Genomic DNA, 23,110 nt, shown 5'->3' on the forward strand with positions numbered 1-23,110 from the left:
TTTTGACACTCCCACTTTATTCACACAATTGGGTCTTTTTCTACTGGTTCTCTGCTCAACTGCTAGTCTACAAATTTCCTCCACCGTTCTCTCTCTAAATCTCTCCTCTCTCTACCAGTTTCCTTCAAGAACTACATCGTAGCCATTTCACGGAGTTCATCTACTGTCCTTGAGCTTCGAATCGCACATTCAAGAAACTTGGATCTCAGATCTTGATTCAACTTCCACTCAAGTAGATCCATGTAAGTTCATTTCTATGAACTGCAGTCTTTCTGAAAGGAGATAATGCTTTTTTACTTCCGTAATCTTGGTTCTTTTCTTCGTTTATTTGATGCCTTGATGTGGAATTTTTGTTTTCCAAGTTGTAGTGAAGTAGCTTGAAAGAGTTTGCGGTTGATCTTCAACAAAGAGTATAGTTATGCTGCATTTCTAATTCTTGGAGGAGATGACGTATGAGTCGATAGATAAAAATTATTAAGGCTTTTCGGTGTTATGCAAGAATGTGGTTCGGGTTGATCGGAGAAGTTTAGTTGATGTATTTTGTAGATTTATGTAGCTTGAAAGAGTTTGCGGTTGATACTCAACAAGGAGTATAGCTATGATGCATTTCTAATTCTTGGAGGAAATGGCGTATGAGTGGATAGATAAAGATTATTTAGGCTTTGCGGTGTTATACAAGAATGTGATTGGGGTTGATCGGGGAAGTTTAGTTGATGTATTTCATAGATTTATGTTGAGAAATAGGCTTTTACTCTGTTAAGTAGGTTGATTAGGAAATGTTACATGCCTATTTATTGCATGGTAAATTTTTCCTCCCTTTTACTTATGGTTCTTTGTTACTGATGATTAAGAAAACCAATTATTGAGTTGAAATATCATTTTTCCAATGTGCCTAATACTTGTGTAGATGAGCTTTTTCTTGTTTTTGTACATTTTTTATCAGGCAAGAGAAGTGGAGCTTGATAATTTAGCTATTTACTGTCAACTAGCCCTTGTTTGAGAACTTGAGAGTGCATTTTCCTTTAATTTTCCTTGGCATCGATATGGAATTTAGTTATTTGTAGATTTACATTCACATGAGACTAATCATCTTTGTGTTTTTGTGTAGAATTCTGTATTAAACTGCAAACAATCTTGCTTATAGCGTTTGACAAAAGTGAGTGGTCCAAGGTTTTAACACAGCTCGTTTAAGTTCTTGGTGCACTTCAAACTATAAGTGTAGTGATCCTTGGTAATGTAGAAAACTGAAGGAACAGATGGAAGGGAACAACAGAGGAGATTTTCTAGGAAATGTAGTCAAACCGTCTTCTTTAAGGCCTAGTGGCAGTTTTAAGCCTGCATTGTCAGGAAAATCAACGCCTAGAGGTTCCCCCTCTTTCAGGAGATTACATTCAAGTCGAACACCAAGAAGAGAAGCTAGGAGTACTGGATATGGTTTGCATTGGATTCGAAATAATAAAGTCTTGTTTTGGCTATTGTTGATTACTCTGTGGGCTTATCTTGGGTTTTATGTTCAATCAAGGTGGGCTCATGGTGAAAATAAGGATGAGTTTTTGGGATTTGGCAGTCAGCAAAGTAATCAGATGTTAGACTCTGAACAGAATAAGTCCCGCAATCTGATTTCAACTAACAATCATTTAGTTGTTGAAAATAGATCCGGTGAGAATAATGGGAGTGATGGAGGAGTGGTAAACGTGGTTTTGGCTAAAAAGGGGAATGGTGTTTCTGCTTCTAAGAAAACAAAGCCAAGGAAGAGAAATAAGAAGTCGAAGCGTGGTAAAGCGCGAACTAAGGGGAAAATCCCTGCGGAAGTTACAAATCATGACATAGAAGACCAGGAGCCAGAAATTCCTTTGAAAAACTCTTCTTATGGAATGCTTGTTGGCCCATTTGGTTCAACAGAGGATAGAATTTTGGAGTGGAGTCCTGCGAAGCGTTCTGGCACTTGTGATAGGAAAGGGGATTTTGCACGTCTTGTTTGGTCTAGAAGATTTGTGTTGATATTCCATGAGCTATCAATGACTGGAGCTCCTATTTCAATGATGGAGTTGGCAACAGAGCTCTTGAGCTGTGGTGCCTCAGTTTCTGCTGTAGCTCTTAGCAAGAAGGGTGGCTTAATGTCAGAGCTTTCAAGAAGGCGGATCAAAGTACTTGATGACAAAGCTGACCTCAGCTTTAAAACAGCCATGAAGTCAGATCTTGTGATTGCTGGATCTGCAGTGTGTGCATCATGGATTGGTAAGAGCCTTTTTGCAATTTTGGTGTATTGTATATGAAATATTGTTGGTCCTATTGATTCTTTGTGGTAACAGAACTTTGATTCTTTGTGGGTATAATCAATGTGGATACAATATATTTGTTCTTGTCCTATTGATTCTTTGTGGTAACAGAACTTTCTTTTTGCATAATTCAATTTCTCACTTCTTTCGACTCACGATTCATGAAAGGCCTGTTAACGTTCCTTTGAAGATTAGTACAAAGAGCAAAGTTACTTGAGATGTTGATTTCTTTTTTCCATCATATGTTTATGACTTTTGCTTCTATCATTCAAGATGAGCATGTATTAGTCGTTCACAATTTTTTTTTTATTCAGATGGCTATATTGAGCATTTTCCGGCTGGTGCAAGTCAAGTTGCTTGGTGGATCATGGAAAACCGTAGAGAGTACTTCAATCGGTCTAAAATCGTCCTTGACAGGGTAAAAATGCTAATTTTCATATCAGAGTCACAATCAAAGCAGTGGCTAAATTGGTGTCAAGAAGAAAATATAAAACTGAGATCTCAACCTGCCATTGTACCACTCTCTGTCAATGATGAACTAGCTTTCGTAGCTGGCATTTCATGTTCTCTCAATACTGAGTCTTCCAGCCCTGAGAAGATGTTGGAAAAGAAACTATTATTGCGTAATGCAGTTCGAAAGGAGATGGGAGTGGCTGATAATGATGTAGTAGTAATGACTCTGAGCAGCATAAACCCTGGAAAGGGCCATTTCTTGCTTCTTGAATCAAGCAACTTGTTGATTGACCAAGGACTTAAGGGAGATGATTCTATGATTGGAAATCCAGATAATTCAAGTCCATCACGACCAAAATTGGTCAGAAGGCGTTACCTGAGAGCTTTGCTTCAAAAGTTGAATGATAATGGATTGTCCTTGAAAGAATCCCCTATCTTGAATGAGATGTTAATTAGCTTGAATGAGTCGAGAGAAAATGGCATTCAAAAACTTTATCTACATGGCCCTGTTTATGATATGGCCAGAGTAACAGGAAGGAGACTGCTAGTTGATAGTGGAGGAAGGACGGAAATGCCTTTCAAACTTATAATAGGGTCTGTTGGATCCAAGAGCAACAAGGTGGTTTATGTCAAAAGACTTCTAAGGTTCTTGGCACAGCATTCAAACTTGTCACAGTCAGTGCTGTGGACTCCAGCAACTACGCGCGTTGCATCACTTTACTCTGCTGCAGACATTTATGTTATAAATTCCCAGGTGATATATTTTTTTGAAGAATCGCTCATGTTTCATTAGTAGTTGCATTATCCATGGTTCAGTGAACTTAAATCGTGACATCTTAGAATGTTTGGAAATTATCACTCTTTACACGTTGCTTATATCTCGTGTGCTGATCTTGAAAATGTTACAGGGACTAGGTGAAACATTTGGAAGGGTAACTATTGAAGCAATGGCATTTGGTCTTCCGGTATGAGAACCAACTTGACTTGTCTTTTTTATTTATGCTGGACTTCATTTGGAGTAACTTTTCTCTACTGTTTCTTCTGTTGCATTCCAACTGTGCTTGAATCGATTCATGTCTGGGACAACCCCTGCCCCAAAACCAAACTAAAATAAAAGAACATAATGATTATGATGATCACTAACCATTGAAATCATGTCCACCACCTTGAAACTACCCCTTCACTGAATAAATCTGGCGGAATCAATTTGACTTGTTCACATTCAGTTTGTTTTCCCTAGAACTGTCCGACTTCTTCACATTCTATTGTGTCATTTCTTTTCAAAAGGAAGTCTAAATTTATCAGGATTAATGTCCCTATTAAGATATTCATATGCAAAAGTTGGCTGGAGAAGTAGAAATTTTCAAGAAGTTTAACTTCGATCCAAAGGTTTATGGGTACTGTTGAATTTGCAGCCTTGCATTTACAGTTCTTGTTTCAAATAATTCTGTTATTATTCTCCTTCTATTACGTATCATTAGATACTGTGAAGAAACTGCCTAATTTAACAACATGATGACTCGATGCATGGGACAGGTTCTGGGAACTGATGCTGGAGGAACAAAGGAGATTGTTGAGCACAACGTGACAGGTCTTCTTCATCCCTTGGGACGTGCAGGCACTCGAGTCCTTGCACAAAACTTGCAGTTTCTACTAAAAAACCCACAGATAAGGGAGCAAATGGGAGCTGAAGGAAGAAAGAAGGTAAAGAAAATGTACTTAAAGCGGCACATGTACAAAAAAATCGTAGAGGTTATTGTGAAGTGTATGAGAACAAAGTAACATGTATGTAGCCATTTGAGATTTCTCATTCTTTTATTGCTTGTAAAATTGACGAATTTGAGCAACACATTGGCTACTGTTGAGTTTACCTTTGAGGAATATATAGCTTAATAATCTCTTTGATTTCTCCAAAGGTTGTTTTACAGCTTCACTCAGTTTCTTCTCTAGACATTTTCTCATTGGTGTGCTTATTTTGTTCATGTGATGGTTTGGCACCTAATGGCCTGATCAACATTTGATTTGACACTTCCCACACGTTACTCACCCAATTCAAATTATTGAAACAATATCGAAATGTAATGAAAAAGCTTAAGAAAGAGAGAATTAATTATCTTCCATCTTTAAGGTTGTTTCAATCAATGTATTGGTTTAAGTCTACTGTTAGGGGATATTGTTCGCTTTGACTCGTATTATCATTAGTTTCACGATTTTTAAAACGCATCTATAAGGAAATGTTTTCATACCCTCATAAGAAATTACTTTGTTTCCCTCTTCAACTAATATGTAGAAACTCTCATAAGCAATGTTTCGTTTTTCTCTCCAACTAATATGAGATCTTACAATTAAGATTTAGAGAATGAAATGATATAACTCCTTGTTTCAGATTATTTCTTTGAAAGATTAGCATGTGAAGAAACTAACCAATAATAAAAAGAATCTATAATGTCCCAAGTCCAACGCTAGCTGATAGTGTCCTCTTTGAGATTTTTTTTTTTGGCTTCTCCTTAAAACTTTAAAATGCGTCTGCTCGGGAAAGGTTTTCACACTCTTAAGTGTCTTTCATTCTTCCCATATTAACCGTTTTGTTCTCCTCCCCAACTAACGTGGATATCACACCATCTCACTTACGGGAAATGTTAGAAATTATTGAATCTGGATGAGGAACTTGGTGATTGTGCCTAATACCAAATGTCCCCTTGAATTCAAACAACACATAGAGGAAGAAAGGTCCACCACCGACTCCAAGCTTTAATGGCGAATGCCTCTGTGAAATGGCTTTGCCAATCTGTTCAAAGTACTTACAATTTTGTTGTCTATGTTCCATCAGAACCCAAGAGACAAGGAGCGATCCCATGGTCCCTTCTGAACTAAAAATCTACCACGTGAGCCTTGGAGTTTGACATTTCCATTGTCTCCAATTTTTATTGCACTTCTCCAAACTAATGAAAGCATGTGTTGGGTTGGGAAGAAACATTATTTTATATTTTTTATTATTTAAAACTCGGTCACCTACTTAACTCGGTTACATTTTCAAATTGATAGATATGTCTGTTTACATGTGTGTATGTATATACTTCAATCACGATGAAGAGAGAAATATGAGAGACTATTCAAGGAGATCGACACAATGTGACTTAAAATCTTGCATTAGGGTTATCTCTAATACACATTATATTAATAACTAAAATCTGTTTAAAAGTCACAACGCATCATTAACATCGGTTACAAACGTTAAACATTCTTAATCTTTTTAAAAAATAGGATAGAGTTTGGTTATAGTACCCCTATTTTCGAGTTGGACAGGTTAACCCGACAAAAAAAATCAACCCAAAAACCAAACCGAATTTTCAATTTTCTAAGAATTCAACCAAACCCACCAAAAACAATATAATATAATCCAACATTTATGGTTCAGATTGGGTAGTCTAAGTTGGTTGGGTTATAAGGTCATTTAGTTTAGGTTGGATAGTTTAGATTGGTCACGTCTTTGATTCTTATGAGCACCTCTCCTTATATAGTTGAATATAAGAGATAGAAATTACAAATATGTTTCAAATTTGTACTCCATGGTCATTAGAGAACATTCAGATTTTAAGCTTACATCCAACGATTATTAAGAGACAGTCATATTGTGATGACTTTGTTAAATAATATATTTTTTAAAATAATTTTTTTTTTTTGAATGTGACATCACAATTTATCATCAATAAACTTCAAAATATTAAATGTAAAGTTTAGAACGGTATAAAACTTTTAAATTTATGATCAAACCATATGTTAAATCTTTATTTCATCTAACAAAACAATTAATAATAATTCAAAATTATTGGCAACACTACAAAGTGCCAATAATGGAAATCTGTCGCCCAAGAAACCATCAATTATATTATAATCATATATTATACAGTTCATTTAAATCATAATCTTTATTTTTTATTAAACAAAGTTGGTGATTTATTTGATGTGTCCAATTTAGATCATAGAGATGCATAGACTCCAATGCTGATCAATCATATCATCTTGCAAATCTTTCAAAAGATTTATTTTCGTAATTGTTTATTTTATTTTATTCCAAAGTTTGATATTAAACCGTTGATATATAACTTGTCAAATGATCAACCAGTTTGCATGCAATCAGAGAATATTGCATTAATTGTATAAAATTGATTTATATAATACAAGTCAATTATTTAGTATGGATTGAGATACAACTTGCTGTACTAACTGCTCAAGCCCACTGTTAGTAGATATTGTCTTTTTTGGACTTTTTGTTACGACATCCTTATAAAGCATATTTCGTTCTCTTTCCCCAACCGATGTGGAATCTCACAATCTACTCTCTTTCGAAACCCAGCGCCATCGCTGACACTCGTTCCCTCCTTCAATCGATGTGGTACCCCCCAATCTATCTCTTGGAACCCAGTGTCCTTTGATTAAGACAACACTTGTAATGGTCTAGGATAAAAAGTATTTCGTTTTCCTCCCCAACCGATATGAGATCTCACAATCTACCTCCCTTTAGGGTCCAATGAGACACTTGGCACTCGCTCCGTTCTTCATCAATCGATGTAGGACTCCCAATCCACCAATTTGGGACCCAACATCCTTAGATTAAGACTACACTTGTAATGACTCAAGCCCACTGCTACACTAGCAAATATTGTCTTTTTTGAGTTTTTTCTTTCGAGCTTCCCCTCAAGATTTCTAAAACATGTCTGCTATCTAGTATTTCATGTAATGAAACTTCAATTATGAATAGAAGTCATGACAATGTATTACTAGTATTTCAGGCGTGTTTATTTAGTTAAAAATGAGTATTTGAATTAAATTTTATTAAAATATAATTATTAAAAGATATTTAAACATTAAAATAAATTTATACCACGGAAAATAAAGGTTATCAAAAGATTATTACGATAATTATAATTTTTATAAATGAATAAATAACTTTATTATAGTATTAAGATTAAAGCTATAAATACTATATAAACACAATATTTTAGCTATATTAAATATATTATAGTTTTAATAAAACATTATAAAATATTTTCCTAGCAACGTATACAAGCTATAAATTCATATTTTATTATAGCTATAAAAAACGCTATAAAAAATTCCAGACTTCTAATAACATGGACCGTCACGACGTACGAAAAATGCTATAAAAAGTTTACGATAGCATTTTTCGTAAGTTATCGTATCCATTATTTCGTGTAGTGTAGGGAGAGATTTTCACATTCTTATAAATGATGTTTCGTTTGTAACTGATATGGGATTTGAGCAACACTATTTTATTTGAATTATGAATTATAATATTTTGATGTTGAGTTAAATTAGGTTTCATGATTATCTTTCTCCAATTCTTATTGTCTAACGGGAGAGCAGATAACTGATATGTTCTACTTAATAAATCTATGACTATAGGAAGAAAAATATTAAAGATTTGAGACAGTTTTTGAGTTGGTGTGAAAGAACATAATCCAAAAGTGGACAGAAAAATGGGGAGTCACATGGATGTTGGAGAATCCCACAAAATCAGAAACCCGACCAACCACCTTATTATATGATCTCTCCTTTTTCATGGTTCGACTGTTCCAATCAAACACAAAGTCCCACTTTTGTTCCTCTTGTCTCCGACCGGCCGGCGACCATAATAATGCCTTTACTTTCATCCCCCCATTCTCTTCTTTTCCCTATAAAACCTCACCATTAAGAAGCTCTCACAAATCACACACACACACAGCAAAACAAACACTTAATCAGCTGCAGATATGGCGACCAATGGAGTTTATCAACTTGAAATCACTGAGCTCAGATTAGGGCTTCCGGGGACTGCCCATACCCCAAGTTTGAAAAATGAGAACAAAAGGGTTTGCTCGAAGAGTAGTACTGACGACGGTGACCGGAGATGCTCGAAGAGAAACCAAGTTGTCGGGTGGCCCCCCGTTTGCTCTCATCGAAGAAGGAGTAGTGGTGACGATAGAGATCTATCTGAATCTTCGAAGATGTATGTCAAAGTAAGCATGGATGGCGCGCCTTATCTTAGAAAGGTTGATCTTAGAATTCTTAAAGGATATTCAGATCTCGGGGTGGCAATGGAGAACCTATTCGACCGTGCAATCGGATGCTCTGACTATGTTTCGATTTATGAGGATCGAGATGGCGATTGGATGCTCGTCGGAGATGTTCCATGGGGGATGTTTATTGAGTCGTGCAAGAGAGTGAGAATAATGAAGAGATCAGAAGCTAAAGGGTCTGATGTTTTTCAAAAGAACTATGAAAAGTTTTCTTTGTAAGTTTTACACATAATATATATTGATCATACCCTAGTTAGAGAAGGAATTGTTAATGTTCTTTGTCTAATTTGACAATTCATTGATATGAATGACAAAAGTGGCAACTTTTCATCCAATTCTCTTCATACTTTATTCATATTGATACATTAATAATCGAGTTTTGAATTAATTAGTGTCGCTTGTAATATTTTCGGTTTGAAACTCCGCACACAAAAATCAATCAATTAAACTAATACTTCATCAATCTAAAATGATCTTGTTTGATAATTTGTATCGAGTCTGTATCAGTGAATCGATCAATCTGAAATCTCCATCAATCCAAAACGATTTTCATCTAATTCAAATTCTAAATACTAATACGGTGGAAATATTAGGGCTAGAGTCTTAGTTACACTTAGCTGCCACCTTATCTATATCCTACCTATAAAGATGACTATTTATTCAAATGTGATCTCGAATATGATCTCAAAACAAGTTAGTAATATGAGTAGTTACTCATGTATTATTTAAAGAGTAATGCTTCATATCCATGATTCATATTAGTATTTGGAATCTGAATTTAGTATTTAATTACCGCACTGCAACAATATTTTAATATATCCTTGACAACATAATCAGGTTATCTACTTATCTTGAAGTACTTATAATAGTAAAAGTTATTCTCATAGATCAACACATGTCTTTTTAGTATGTTTTATCTTCATTGACGCACTTTATAAGAAATTTTTCAAGAGATTATCCAACATAGAATTATTCTAAATCAAACATATTTAATTTTGAAGTTCCTATGATCGATCCATAAAAAAGAATGGTAAACTTAAATTAACTAAACTATTGTTTAGAATTCTATAGATAAGGTAGAGCGTCCTTGGGTCAATATTATAGCACAGAGGGCTTCAGCGCTTCGCTAACACTCAGCTAATTCTTGAACCTTCGCGCTGACCATTCGCTTTATTAGTAAAAGCTCTTCTCTTTATCCCTTACGACGAAAGCCTTAAGCGAAAGATTTGTTGTTTTAGTACTCCTGCGTGCTCGTCAAGTCAACTTAGCGTTTTGATAGTTGAATCTGCGGTTGAAGCTAAATTAAAATTTAAAATCTAAACTATAGGAACTTTAAAACTTCGAAGATCAAAGTCAAGAAAATGTTGAAGTGATAGGGAGTGTGTTCTTGACAGATCAAGAGGAGCTCATCCTCTCTGTCAAGAGGGTCCATCATTCAAAACACGAACACGAATACAAACAGGAACACGACAAGAACAAGAGAGGAGGATACAGAAATGTTCATAATTAAAACAGAACAGTAAACCGTGTGATAGAAGCAACACAATAAGGCAAAATCACATGGGGTTCGTTCAAAAAAGCAAGACAATAATTAATCAAACGACAGTGATCAAATCCCACCAAAACCTCAAACAATTATCAGCCCCGATGTGGTGTCCCACATCTCTTTAAAGAGCAGCCATTGTTTCCTCCACATATGTAAATAAATAGCATCATCACATTTCATAACATTCTCAACACAAACCCCAAATCCAAGGAAGACCCAGATGGCAGCTGAGGGATTAGGCCTTGAAATCACCCAGCTCCGGCTAGGATTCCCTGGTGGAGGTCCGTTCCCGGCGAGTAAAAACAATGAGAACAAAAGGGTTTTCTCGGAGGTGGAAGTAGAAGATCATAAGAGTCACGGCCAGGGGCGGAGCAAGCAGGCAGTAGGGTGGCCGCCCGTGTGCTCATACCGGCGGAGGAACAGCTTGAATTTTATTGCTAATAATGATGATTTTGGGATCTAACGTGAATCAATTTTCAAAGATGATTCCGACAAAGGAATAAACAAAACATATAATTTGGAAATTCAAGCTTTTGCTTATCTTTTTGTATAGGAAATAATGTCACATATGATTCAAATTTTTGGTGGCCTCCAGTTCAATTCATCATGCACCGAAGAGAAGAGATGTGGCCTGATGCATCGAGAAATACATTTTTTGAGATCGTCATGAGTCGCAACGTCGAAAATATAATTTCTTTGGACATCTAGATTTGATCAAATTCTTTGAGCTTATACGAGATGTTGGACTTTACGCTGTCATGAGGATTGGTACTTATGTGTGCACCAAGTGAAACTATGGAGGATTTCCTCTATGATTGCACGATATTGTTAGGAATCGAACTACGAACTGAAAATCAAATTTAAATGAAATGCAATTTTTCAAAACAAAAATAGTGAATATGGGTAAACAAGCCATCCACTTTGCATTGGAAGAAGGGCCAATAATCTTTGCTCAAATAGAGAACGAGTATGTAAATGTGATGACACTTTATGGAGACGTGTGAAAAGCATATATCCATTGGTGCGCTGAAATGGTTGAATCTTTCAATATTGATAGTCCATGGATCATGTGCCAACAAAGTGATGCCCGACCGCCTATCATTAATACATGCAATAAATTCTATTGCCATAACTTTACTCCTAACAATTTTAAGAGCCCACCTGATATCCAACAACCATAATTCAAAATGGAGGATAGTTGCCCATTGATCAAAGATGATATTTCCATTAGAAATTTTGTAAAACTCAACCTAAATTAACGTCGGTTTAAGTTCTCTCTATAAAGTCTGACGTAGGGGCTTTCATTTGGAGCAAGAATCGAGCTAAGTCAAGTCGAGCTTTTAATAGCAAGGTATAGCCTCTAAGATTTTTGGTTTCTTACTCTCGAATTTCTTCTAAATTCGGGAGCCATAGTCCACCATTTTCCTTCAAACTTGCTCCTACACCTTCTAAATAAGATTACCCTCACGTTTGATGAAGGAATCGAATGCTGAAGGTGCCTCCAACACTGTTTTCCAATTCTGGTTGCCATTAAAGGGTTAGGAAGTTGAAACTCGAAAATCCAATTCAAGCTTACACCCAAATTCTTCAAAAGAAACATATCTCGTTTGGTTTCTTTTCTGTACCTCCAATCCAATGAACATTTTCATAAAAGACCACAAAGGCTAACCCTTACTAATAGTTCATTTCCTTAAAAAAAAAATTGAGCTTTTCTTTATATTTAGAGGATAAAGATAGTACTTTCGACGAAGAAATCGGGGGCTAATACATCTTAGATGAGGCTACCCAAGGAAATAAACCTCTGAGGTTCTAGGTAAGTTACAGATCGAGGATCAATTCTAAAAATTAAGACCACACACTTAAATAACATTCCTTCGAAACAAAATCTTTAGCTATATGGAACTTATAAGGAATAAATTTCATGAAGAAATCGGGTCCTGAAAAGCTCTAGAATCGGTTGTCCAACAAAAAGTCTTCTGGTTTGAATTTCTGCCCGGATAAGTTTTCTAGCGAATTTTGGAAGTGTATAACTCACGCTACAATTCACGAGAATGCATGAAATCAATTCCTAGCTCTTCCGTGTAATACTACTTTTAAGCTTCATGAAGAAATCGAGGGAAGAAACATTTAAATCAAAGCTAGGAGGAGATTTTCAGGCGGCGGTGCAATGACTCGCACATGTCTTCTTCCTTCCATAGGAAGAAAACGATAACGTGACCGGTTCAACCGATGGATTTGTTTATTTAAATTTCATAAACATTGTTGTAAAAATACAAAAATCAAAAAAGAAAAACTCATAACTTTATTTGATGATGAACATTGAAATACAAACATCAATTCTACATATTTTCTTTCCCCTTTTTTCCCTTTTCCCTCTACATAGTTAGACACATTACAAAACATACAACCTAAAACATTATCATCTTCTTTGGAAATTAAAAAGGCTGATAGAGATGGCAAATACCAAAGCAAAAAGAACACCAAATCCGACAACCACAGAAGCAGAAATGTCTACAAAATTATGTCTGAAACCAAAATAGAGTCTAACAAATTCTTCCACAGTTTCTCCTGTTTCAAGAACATCCTTAACATCTCCAAATTGAGAGGCAACTAATCCATACAACGTCCACGCCACGGGACAAACCCAGTAGTACCATATCCACCACACTGGAATCCTCTGTCAGTTCATATGCCAAAAAAAAAAATAAGAACAACACAAACAAAACAAAACTCGAACACGCAACCGAAACATAACGTAACGTACCGGTTTCGGGACTACAAATCCTGAGAAGAGATTCCATAATGCAAAGAATGCAAAGGAGATAATTGAAGCAATGTGATGATTTGGTGTCATGGCCACAGCCATCATCCCATAGAAAGTGAAGTACAGCAAAGTGAAGTACATTATGACCAAATACCACAGGAACTTAGCCACGGTCCATTCAAATCCAATCATTGAGTACACTAGGAGACAGTAAACCACTGCTTGGACCAAAACATATGGGAGTTCTATCAGCACCTGTAACATCAAGTAGGATAATTCTTCACTGTCTGCTAAAGAATTTTTCATATGTTTAGATATAGAACGACATTGTTACCATCCCGAATGCATACGAAAAGGCCGAGTACATTCCAGCTGCTCTTTCACGATAAAATACGCTTCGTTCAACGGCGACCACTGGTTGCACATTGAAAGCATTTTGAACTCCCAGGAACAGAGTAGCAGTGTACATTGAACCCATAGCATTGAATAGATCTTGTTGCCTTTTCCTTTGTTACGCAAATCATTAAGTATAGAGACTAAACCGTCACAACTTTAGCATACAACGCGTCAAAAACTTACCTTTTGGAACCAAGGTCCCAAAACATTGTTCCGAACATGAGCGCAATGACGACCGTAAAGAGTAATCTCACGGCCGAGTACGAGGGGTTGCGCCAGTTAGACCAATGTTGCTTCCATAAACAAGCTATACATTGTGTGTAAAGTGATCGCGAGTATTTCGTTGGGAAATATAGGTCTTTCGACCCCGGTGTCGGGACACTCAATTCTTCAACTAGCATCGTGTTCGTCCTGTTCAACATGATTCAAAACGTCAATACCAAGTTATGCATAAGTGGTATCCAATATTGCTGAATTACCTATAAAGTTCAGAGCTTTTATACAAATCTGTGAAGTCAACCCCTAAAGCTAGTTCCTGAGCTGGGGAAGTGACTTCTAGCATCCATGTAGCAGGGTTGTATTGATCCTTTATTTTAGCAACTCCTTTGATTTCCTTATGAACAAAGATATAATGTTATAGAAGATTTGAATGGTTTTATTAAGACATTAATAATCCTACCTCAAAGTAGTTTATTAGATGAAAAGAATGGCGACCCAATGGACCAACGTATATTTCTTGGCCTCCTGGTTTCATCAAGAACAGCTGCAAGAAACAGCTCATACCTATAAGTTTCTTCGTTTTGTTATATACATTTTATAAGTGTTGATTCTTCTATGGTGTGTTACCTCGTCAAAAGCTTCGAAGATGTCGATGCTCGGTTGATGAATGGTGCACACGACAGTTCTTCCAGTATCGACCGTGTTTCGAACGGTTCGCATGACGATCGCTGCAGCTCTTGCATCAAGCCCTGAGGTTGGCTCATCCATGAATATTATGGATGGATTTGCTACAAGCTCCACTGCTATTGTGAGTCGCTTACGCTGCTCGGACGACAGACCGTTTTCGCCTGGCAATCCAACTAGAGCATCCCTCAATGTCTTCAATTCCACAAGCTCCATCACTTCTTCAATGAACATCTGTTTTGTTCACAACAAGTTGCATACATTTGATGAACAACACAGTTAAGAAAGTATGTAATAGTTTAAGTTCAATCACCTTTCTAGTTTCGGTATCGACTTCACGAGGTAAACGGAGCCATGCCGAGTAGAGCAAGGATTCGTAGACGGTAACATGAGGAGAATGGATGTCATTTTGTTCACAATAACCTGAGATTCTAGCAAATGTTTCTTGCTTCTTTGGATAACCAGATATTTTGATGCTTCCTTCAATGTAACCGCCTGTTTTTCTACCAGCCAAGACATCCATTAGTGTTGTCTTACCAGCACCACTCACTCCCATAAGAGCTGTTAAAACACCTGGCCTGAATGCCCCACTTATACCCTTCAGTAGCACCAATTTTTCTTCTACAATACCTTGATTTTTCATCCCCTGGAAAACCCCATTTCAGATCATTAGGATGAACATATTATAAGCTTAATATAGTCGCTAAATGGGCCCGTTGTTAGTAGATATGGTCCGTTTTAGCCCGTTACAAATAACATCAGAGTCAGGCACCGAGCGGTGTGCTAGTTAGGATGCTGGCCTCAAGGGGTGGATTGTGAGATCCCATATCGGTTGGAGAGAGGAACAAAACATTCCTTATAAAGATGTGGAAACCTCTTCCTAGCAGACGTGTTTTAAAACCCCGAGGGAAAGCCCAGAAGGGAAAGCTCAAAGAGGACAATATCTGCTAGCACTGAGCTTGGAGTGTTACAAATGGTATCAGAGCCAGACACGGGGCGGTGTGCTAGCGAGGACGTTGGGCTCCCAAGGGGGGTAGATTGTGAGATCTCACATCGGTTGGAGAGGAGAACGAAACATTCCTTATAAGGGTGTGGAAAACTCTTCCTAGTAGATGCGTTTTAAAGTCGTGAGGCTGACAACGTTACGTAACGGGCTAAAGCGGACAATATCTGTAGCGGTGAGCTTAGACTTGGGCTGTTATACTAAAATTACCTGGGGCATGTCAACAGAGTATGTGATATTTTCAAATGCGATTGAATGTTGCTCAAATGGAAGAATCATTCCTGTTCTACTTTGGGCATTGGCTTGTAAACCCATTTCAGTATTGGAAACTGAGGCCCCTGAATTAGCAGGACGCCGAGCAATTGAGTATCAGCACAAACTTCCTATTGAACTATTACAACTTTTTTAGTACCTCTTTTGTCAATGTCTTCTGGTTCCCCTGATTTAACAGCTTGGCCCTTCCCAAATGCTGCAAAACCAATTCTAAGATGTTAATCTGAAGCTCTTAGATATACATTTGATAAAGCTGTATTGAGGTCGAGATCGTTACGGTCGAGCAACGACAATGCGACAGTGAACAAGAAGTTGAACAAAAACGTATAGCCAAGCAAAGCTCCTACACCAATCCAATACCAATATGCATTTGGGAAGAATCCACGGGACTTCAATACAATAAATCCCAAGGCTTCCTAGAAACAAAGAAGAATTCAAAACATAAGAGCAATGATCCAACCATTCCAATAAGAGCATTCAAACAACTTACATCTGCCCAACTCTTTCCAAGGAACTCATTTACAACTATAGCATTTTGAGCATACATTATTGGTGAAATCCAGTAGCCCCATGTCCACCATTTCTTAATGTCCACTGCACAAAAGAAAGCAAATACGACCATAATCCGCAGCCTTCATGTCGTGGAGCCAGTTTGGTTTCTAAACTATAACAGTCCAAGCTCATCGCTAGTAGATATTGTCTTCTTTGCCCTTTCCCTTTCGGGATTCTCCTCATGGTTTTTAAAACGCATCTATTTGGGAGAGATTTCCACACCCTTATAAGGAATGTTTCGTTCTCTTCTCCAACTGATGTGGGATTTCATAATCCACCTCCTTTAAGGGCCCAGCGTCCTCGTTGGCACACCCCTGTCTGGCTTTGATACCATTTGTAACATTCAAACCCTCCACTAGTAGATATTGTCCTCTTTGGCTCGTAGCGTATCGTCATCAGCCTCGCGATTTTAACACACGTCTGCTAGGGAGAAGTTTCCACACCCTTCTAAGGAATGTTTCGTTCTCCTCTCCAACCGATGTAGGATCTTACAATCCACCCCCCTTGAGGGCCCAGCGTCCTCGCTAACACACCGCTTGGTGTCTGGCTTTGATACCATTTGTAACACCTAAACCCACCGCTAGCAAATATTGTCCTCTTTAGCCCGTAACGTATCGTCATCAGCCTCACGGTTTTAAAACGCGTCTGCTCGGGAAAGGTTTCCACACCCTTATAAGGAATGTTTCATTCTCCTCTCCAAGCAATATGGGATCTCACATAAACTTTCGAAGTTTCATCTCCTGGGTTCTTAAACTTTATGATGTGCCTTACTAAACATCTCAACTTTCAATTTTGTATCGAATAGACCCCTAAACTAAGGCATTTTGTTTATTATGTACAGCAGTAGCGTACCTCGAGACAGGACAAACCCGCCAAGTGCATAGAGGGTCAGAAGTATAAAAGAGCCAACCGTGTTCGCGACAACCAAATTCCGACACAATGCAGCAACAAACCGGAATAGTGCAGAAGCCATCTGGTTTACTAGTAGAAGCAGCAAGAATTGTTTGAAAAACCTGCAGCATTTTTGTTTCCAATCAAAAAAAAGGAAAGAAAATCTTTACAAATCTCATAATGAACATAGAGAGAGAGAACACATTGTATTGGCTAACCTCTCAATATTTGGATCAAATCCAATGCCATAGTAGGTGATTCCAACCCACAAAGCAACTTCAATGAAAGTAAAAGGAATCTTGAGGATCCAATTGGGAAGAGAATAAGCCCATGAGGGATAGAATAAGAGGTCCCTTTGCTTGTAAAAAGTAGGAAGCTTAATTATGGTTAATGAGAGCTCTGATAACCCATTAAACATAACCATAATAACTGAAAAGAACAAAGCACCAGTGTATATTCCTCCATCCACAATTGTATCATGGTGCATCTCAGTTCTTAAGAACACACTCATTGTAACTAGAGCCATTACCAATAGCTGAAAAACCCCAAAAAGGAATCGTGTTAGATACACAGGATCATCTTCTCTTCTTATATTTGGACTAAACTGAAAATTTTGAAACAAATAGGGACTAAATTGAAAAATTGTAACAACTCGAGCCCACCACTATCAGATATTGTCCTTTTTCGGCTTTCTCTTTTGGACTTCTCCTCAAAGTTTTAAAATGCATCTACTAGGGAGAGGTTTCCACACCTTATAAGGAATGTTTCGTTCCCCTCTCCAACAATGTGATCTCACAATCCACCCCCTTGTGAGCCTAGCGTCTTTGTTGGCATATCGCTTAGTGTCTGGCTCTGATACCATTTGTAACAGCTCAAGCCCACTGCTAGCAAATATTGTCCTCTTTGGACTTTCCTTTTCGGGTTTTCCCTCACGGTTTTATAATGCGTCTACTAGGGAGAGATTTTCACACCCTTATAAGGAATGTTTTGCTCCCCTCTCCAACGATATGAGATCTCACAATCCACCCCCCTTGGGAGCCTAGCGTCCTCGTTGCCACACTGCCCGGTGTCTGCCTCTGATACCATTTGTAACAGCCCAAGCTCACCGCTAGCAAATATTGTCCTCTTTAGACTTTTCCTTCCGGGCTTCCACTCAAAGTTTTAAAACGCGTCTACTAGGAAGAGGTTTCCACACTATTATAAGAAATGTTTCGTTCCTCTCTCCAACCAATGTGGAATCTCACAAAAACATAGATACCTGAAACAGTTTGAAAATGTAGACGAAGGAGTTTCTCTTCATTAGAAGGATCTCTCTAGAGAAACAGGCTTTCAAGAGCTGTCTCTTTCCAACACCATATTTGTGGGTTGTCAAAGCGGCTCTATGGCTCTTAGACTTATCAAAAGGAATGGCAAGTTCATCTCCAAGTCCTCTGCCAACATGAAATGATTGAAATGCTACACAAAATTCACTAGGAGTAATGAAGTTGTAAGGCTCCTCTTTGTTTTTCCAGTACTGTTCTTGATCTTTCTCTGATGTCACCTGTAAAAACATCGTCGGATAGCTCGTTTTTTCGTTCTATTTTGAGTTCAACAACACGTGAAAGTTACACTTACCTCTTGAAGAAAATCAGCCACACCCTTCCTCTCAGGACAAACAAACCCCATAGTTTCAAAAAACTGAAGCACCTGATCACGAGGACCCTGATAAACAATTTGGCCATCTGAGAGAAGAATTATGTCATCAAAAAGCTCATAAGTCTCTGGTGCTGGCTGGAGAAGCGAAAGAACTGCAGTCCCTTTGAGAATATGAATACATTGCCTCAATGAATTCACTATTTGAAACGTGGTGGAGCTATCAAGTCCAGTAGATATCTCGTCCATAAATAAAGCCCTTGCTGGCCCAACTAGCATCTCACCTGTATTTCAGTTCAATACAAAACTTGTTAATCGAATTGGGTCGAGGAGTAGTCCAGAAAAATCATGGGTTTATAACAAAGGAACACTATCTCATGAGGTCTTTCGGAGAAACCAAAAAATAAAGTCACGAGAGCTTACGCTCAAAGTGGACAATATGTTTGTGATTCGCAACAGTCGCATCTTTGTATGAACTCATTGAATTACCTGTAGTGACTCGCTTTCTTTGTCCGCCGGAGATTCCCCTTATCATTTCATCACCAACCATTGCAGCAGCACATCCTTCCAGTCCCAAAATCTATATCATTTCAATACTCAGTTATTAATTTAATCTATTATGATGTTCCAAATCTTCATTCAAACACACACACACACATATATATATATATTATATTACCTTCAGGATATAATCTATCATCATACTTTCTTCTTGACCTTCTGTCGCAGCAGCCTGGAAATAAACTCCCTATGTAAGTTACTGTCACTAACATGTTCAATCAAACAGCCCAAAAACATAATGAATGCATTATTCTTCAATTTTATCAAAAGGGTAATGTTCCAATTAATCATATCTATAACCTTCATGAAAGTATCAATATTAGGATCGGGCTTTATATTTGCTTCGAACTCTCTCCTTGACAGTTCTGCTAGCATGTCTGCAAAATATAGTAGCCCATTTTAGAATCTAAAATTTTAATGAACAGAACATGAACCTAAAATCTAATTGGATAAGCATTTGAGCAAACAGGAGGTGTTAAATATTGGTAAGAAAGGGGATAACAAACCATGGCGGGAGCCGACGCCCTGGCATTGTGCAGCGAAAGCTAATGTTTCCCTTACAGTCATTTCTCCAATATGAAGATCAAATTGACTTATGTACGCAGCAGTCCTCTGCGGTACAAATTCCTTCATTCCATGCCCATTGTAGCTCACTTTTCCCGTTGCCTAAATCAGTTTAGAGATTTAATTAACATAAAATTGAAAGATTTAGAATCAATTAGTAACTTAATATTTTTTTAACTTCAAGAACCAAATAATATAAACTTCAAATTAACGTGTAATTTAGTTGAATTTATTTTAACTGGGTCATTGGGTAAAAATCCAAAGTTGTTAGGTGAGATTTATAAAAACAAATATTTAAGTAGACACATCTATAAACAATTATGCAAAGAATTGGAATGAAATGTTAAATATCATAAATGGTAGGGACTAGGGAGTAAAATAACATTTAATCCGCTTAATAAAAATTTTAAATTTTGTTTTGAAAAGTGAGGGGTAGATATGTACTTTTACTCCAGGATCAAGCTTTCCTGCCAGTGCTAATAAAAGAGTGGTCTTTCCAGAGCTTGGAGGTCCCAACAGCAGTGTCATTCTGCCAAAATAATTAAACAATAAATAAATAAATAGCACTAAATTATTTTAAAACAAATATATTTTTTTTTTTTTTTCCCACTAATGTAACTGAATCATTCAGTAAAAATTGATTAGGTAAATAATTTTAACCGTATCTTTTAAAAGATGAAATAGTGATAGCGGGAAAGGTTAAATTTCATATTTATTTTTTTTTTTACAAATTTGAAGGTTTTAATAAAAATATTATATTGTGTTCTAACCTTCCAGGCTTGACGATTCCACTGACATTACGAAGGATTTTTAACGGCTGCTTTCCACTGGAAAACAGATGAAGGTAACCCAACAAACCCTTTGGAAAACAAACAGTAAAAAAAAAATTACATATATATATATATATATATTTGTATATAATCCTTAAAAAGATTATGAATTTCATTAATTATTATAACGTTACCTCCACCATATTGAGTGTAAAATTCACAACTGTCGGCAGAGCTCTGCTTCCGACATGAACATCCGCCTTCACATTCAATTGCTCAAACCGAACCTCAATTGTCGGAACTTCGATTCCAACTCTGAGAATTTAAGGAAACAAAAACAAACAACAAAACATCCACCAAATCAAACCGACGAAAGATCGAACGAACGAACGAGGGAATTTATTGTCCAAGATTGTTGGGAGGGAGTCTATAAGTAAGAAATAGATCTCCATTGTCACGAGTCCTTTTGAGCTTATATTCAAGATAAACAATATCATATCATTACAAAGAATCGTGATTTCTAAAATGGTATTAGAGTCATGCCCTTAATTCGCTTGTCTCGAAGGTGTAGTCAAAAGTGATTCATGTGTCTTTGTTCGAGGAATCCAAAAAAATGAGTCGAATCTCGATTAAGGAAAGGTTGTTCGGGGGCTACATAGACCTTAAAGGGAGGCTTTATAGTGTATGGTTTGAAGGCTACCTAAGTCTTAAGAGAGGCTCTATAGTGTATAGTATACTTTGTTGAATGGGAGGAGCGATTAGGCTCAAAGTAAATAATATCATATTATTATGAAGAGTCATGATTTCTAATATTTACCTTTGAAAGCGATTGTGGAGTTTGAGCAAGAACTTCTCGTTATCCTCTTCAGCAACTTTAAGCAACATCTCCATCAAATTCTTCCTGTTTTGTTGCCCAAGATTCATGATATCCACTTCATCGGCGGCGCCCTCCAAGGTCGTCACCAACCCTTTCCTCAGACGTCTGAACGTCGGAAGCTTTTCAATGGCTGCCCATTTCAGAGCCTCCTCGTCTTCTTCCGCCGCCGATGATCTTGAACATGCATCCATTCTGAAGCTCCCATTGCTCCTAAACGAACTCCCAATCCCCAAATCCATTTCAATCCAAAATAAACTAAAAATCCCCACAACAAATGGGATTCAACTTTGGGGAATTTATAGGCTGCAACCTTAGCCATTAATAAATTAAAAAAAAAAAAACATGACAACTTACCATTCATATTACAATATGATCATACTGTCTAAATTGCTGACTTTTAAAAGTGGAGGTTAGTCATTTTAGAAATTTACGACCGTCTTAATTTTAATATATTATTCGTTCAAAGATTAATTAGGTTGGCAATAAATAGTGTATTAGGTTACCGCTTTGGTCTTCGTTTTTTTTTTTCTTCTTTCATATGTTTTTAGCTAGTGAGGTAGAGTAGAGTTATTTCAATTTGGTATAACTAATTAATATAGTGTTATATGATATTGACGGTAATGTTGAGAAACTAACGAGAAGAAAAAAAATTGTTCGTTGTTAGAAAAATCGTGAAAATTCTAGGGAGGCGTTGGAGTTTTTTTAGATCTCCAACTGACCTTAGTCTCACTCATAATCTACGTTATTTCTTCGTTCACGTAGTCGTACAAATAGAAAATACAATAGTAAAACAATACAATATGGAATTAAATAAAGGGTTCGGTGTGGCAAGGGCAAGCGAACATGAGCAACATACTCTAGATGAGTATGATCGTGACACCAGCCGTCCCTTAATCGCAACTCATCTTTAACTTACTCCAGCTCGCTTAGCTTTCATTCCAGCTAGGTGGCTCGGGCTCGGATTATCTGGGTTGGTTTGACTTCTTGGACTCTTTTCTTACATTTTCAACCCTTACAAAGCTACTTTTGATATTGTTGGGAGTGCTTAAGGTCAGTATGACCCTTGTTTGCTCCATTTAAATTATTTTTTTTTAGTTGAAAATTAGATTGGTTGAAACTTTACGTGAGTTAAGCTCAATAATATTTGACTCGATGTCGTGAATCTTATTAGGTTGAATCAGACTTTGAGGAGCAGATTTGGATTGGCTCTAGGAATATTTAGTAACTTCCGTCTAGACCAATCAAGTAACTGGTTCTACTCTTGGTTTGGTTTGACAAACTGTATGGTGTATATGACATGTGCCCCGTAGTCGTTGCACATGTCATAATTATGATTGTTATGTTGTGTTGTGTTATGTTATGTTATACTATGCTATGTCGTGTTGTGCTATGTTGTATTATGTCATGTTTATAAGCTATGTAATAATGTAATTATGTCGTGTTGTAGAATCATATTTATGATATCGATAGTCTATGATGTATAAACCTCTATACATGACGTCATGTAAGCTAGGTTAACAACGAAAGATTTTATAGAAATTATGTAAGCATGATTCATATGCTCGT

The 23,110-nt window shown here is 37.0% G+C and overlaps 3 protein-coding genes across 3 annotated transcripts; 2 read left to right on the forward strand and 1 right to left on the reverse strand.

Annotated features, from left to right (window-relative positions):
• Positions 1 to 33: 33 nt before the first annotated feature.
• On the forward strand, positions 34 to 4,647 carry LOC111479037. Its single transcript, XM_023123490.1, has 5 exons — positions 34 to 242; positions 1,109 to 2,238; positions 2,594 to 3,486; positions 3,641 to 3,697; positions 4,269 to 4,647. Exons 2-5 carry the CDS (start codon positions 1,257 to 1,259, stop codon positions 4,512 to 4,514), a joined length of 2,178 nt encoding a protein of 725 aa, XP_022979258.1. The 5' UTR covers positions 34 to 242; positions 1,109 to 1,256; the 3' UTR covers positions 4,515 to 4,647.
• Positions 4,648 to 8,474: 3,827 nt separating this feature from the next.
• Positions 8,475 to 9,135, forward strand: LOC111479547 (auxin-induced protein 22A-like). Its single transcript, XM_023124244.1, has one exon. It carries the CDS (start codon positions 8,507 to 8,509, stop codon positions 9,029 to 9,031), a length of 525 nt encoding a protein of 174 aa, XP_022980012.1. The 5' UTR covers positions 8,475 to 8,506; the 3' UTR covers positions 9,032 to 9,135.
• A 3,539-nt stretch (positions 9,136 to 12,674) lies between these two features.
• On the reverse strand, positions 12,675 to 21,805 carry LOC111479139 (pleiotropic drug resistance protein 1-like). Its single transcript, XM_023123636.1, has 24 exons — positions 21,485 to 21,805; positions 20,862 to 20,982; positions 20,668 to 20,756; positions 20,342 to 20,426; positions 19,840 to 19,999; positions 19,634 to 19,710; positions 19,452 to 19,505; positions 19,262 to 19,352; positions 18,755 to 19,056; positions 18,399 to 18,680; positions 17,359 to 17,675; positions 17,102 to 17,262; positions 16,188 to 16,291; positions 15,975 to 16,113; positions 15,837 to 15,893; positions 15,635 to 15,762; positions 14,735 to 15,067; positions 14,365 to 14,655; positions 14,198 to 14,281; positions 13,998 to 14,131; positions 13,702 to 13,929; positions 13,457 to 13,628; positions 13,123 to 13,377; positions 12,675 to 13,035 (listed from the first exon to the last, which is right to left on the reverse strand). The coding sequence occupies exons 1-24, from the start codon at positions 21,781 to 21,783 to the stop codon at positions 12,778 to 12,780; spliced, it is 4,221 nt and encodes a 1,406-aa protein (XP_022979404.1). The 5' UTR covers positions 21,784 to 21,805; the 3' UTR covers positions 12,675 to 12,777.
• Between the last annotated feature and the right edge of the window lie 1,305 nt (positions 21,806 to 23,110).

Source organism: Cucurbita maxima, unplaced genomic scaffold, assembly GCF_002738345.1.
Source record: "Cucurbita maxima cultivar Rimu unplaced genomic scaffold, Cmax_1.0 Cma_Scf00005, whole genome shotgun sequence".
In the NCBI taxonomy this organism is placed as follows: Eukaryota; Viridiplantae; Streptophyta; class Magnoliopsida; order Cucurbitales; family Cucurbitaceae; genus Cucurbita; species Cucurbita maxima.

What these genes read in the sequence shown, in the direction of transcription:
- LOC111479547 (XM_023124244.1), top strand. Translation starts at nt 8,507, where the DNA reads ATGGCGACCAATGGAGTTTATCAACTTGAAATCACTGAGCTCAGATTA.
- LOC111479037 (XM_023123490.1), top strand. Translation starts at nt 1,257, where the DNA reads ATGGAAGGGAACAACAGAGGAGATTTTCTAGGAAATGTAGTCAAACCG. An exon ending in AGTGTGTGCATCATGGATTG is followed by an intron (nt 2,239 to 2,593) that starts GTAAGAGCCTTT and finishes TTTTTTATTCAG; the next exon opens with ATGGCTATATTGAGCATTTT. An exon ending in TTTATGTTATAAATTCCCAG is followed by an intron (nt 3,487 to 3,640) that starts GTGATATATTTT and finishes AAAATGTTACAG; the next exon opens with GGACTAGGTGAAACATTTGG.
- LOC111479139 (XM_023123636.1), bottom strand. Translation starts at nt 21,783, where the DNA reads ATGGATTTGGGGATTGGGAGTTCGTTTAGGAGCAATGGGAGCTTCAGA. An exon ending in GGGCGTCGGCTCCCGCCATG is followed by an intron (nt 19,711 to 19,839) that starts GTTTGTTATCCC and finishes TATATTTTGCAG; the next exon opens with ACATGCTAGCAGAACTGTCA. An exon ending in ACTCTGTTGACATGCCCCAG is followed by an intron (nt 15,068 to 15,634) that starts GTAATTTTAGTA and finishes GGGGTTTTCCAG; the next exon opens with GGGATGAAAAATCAAGGTAT.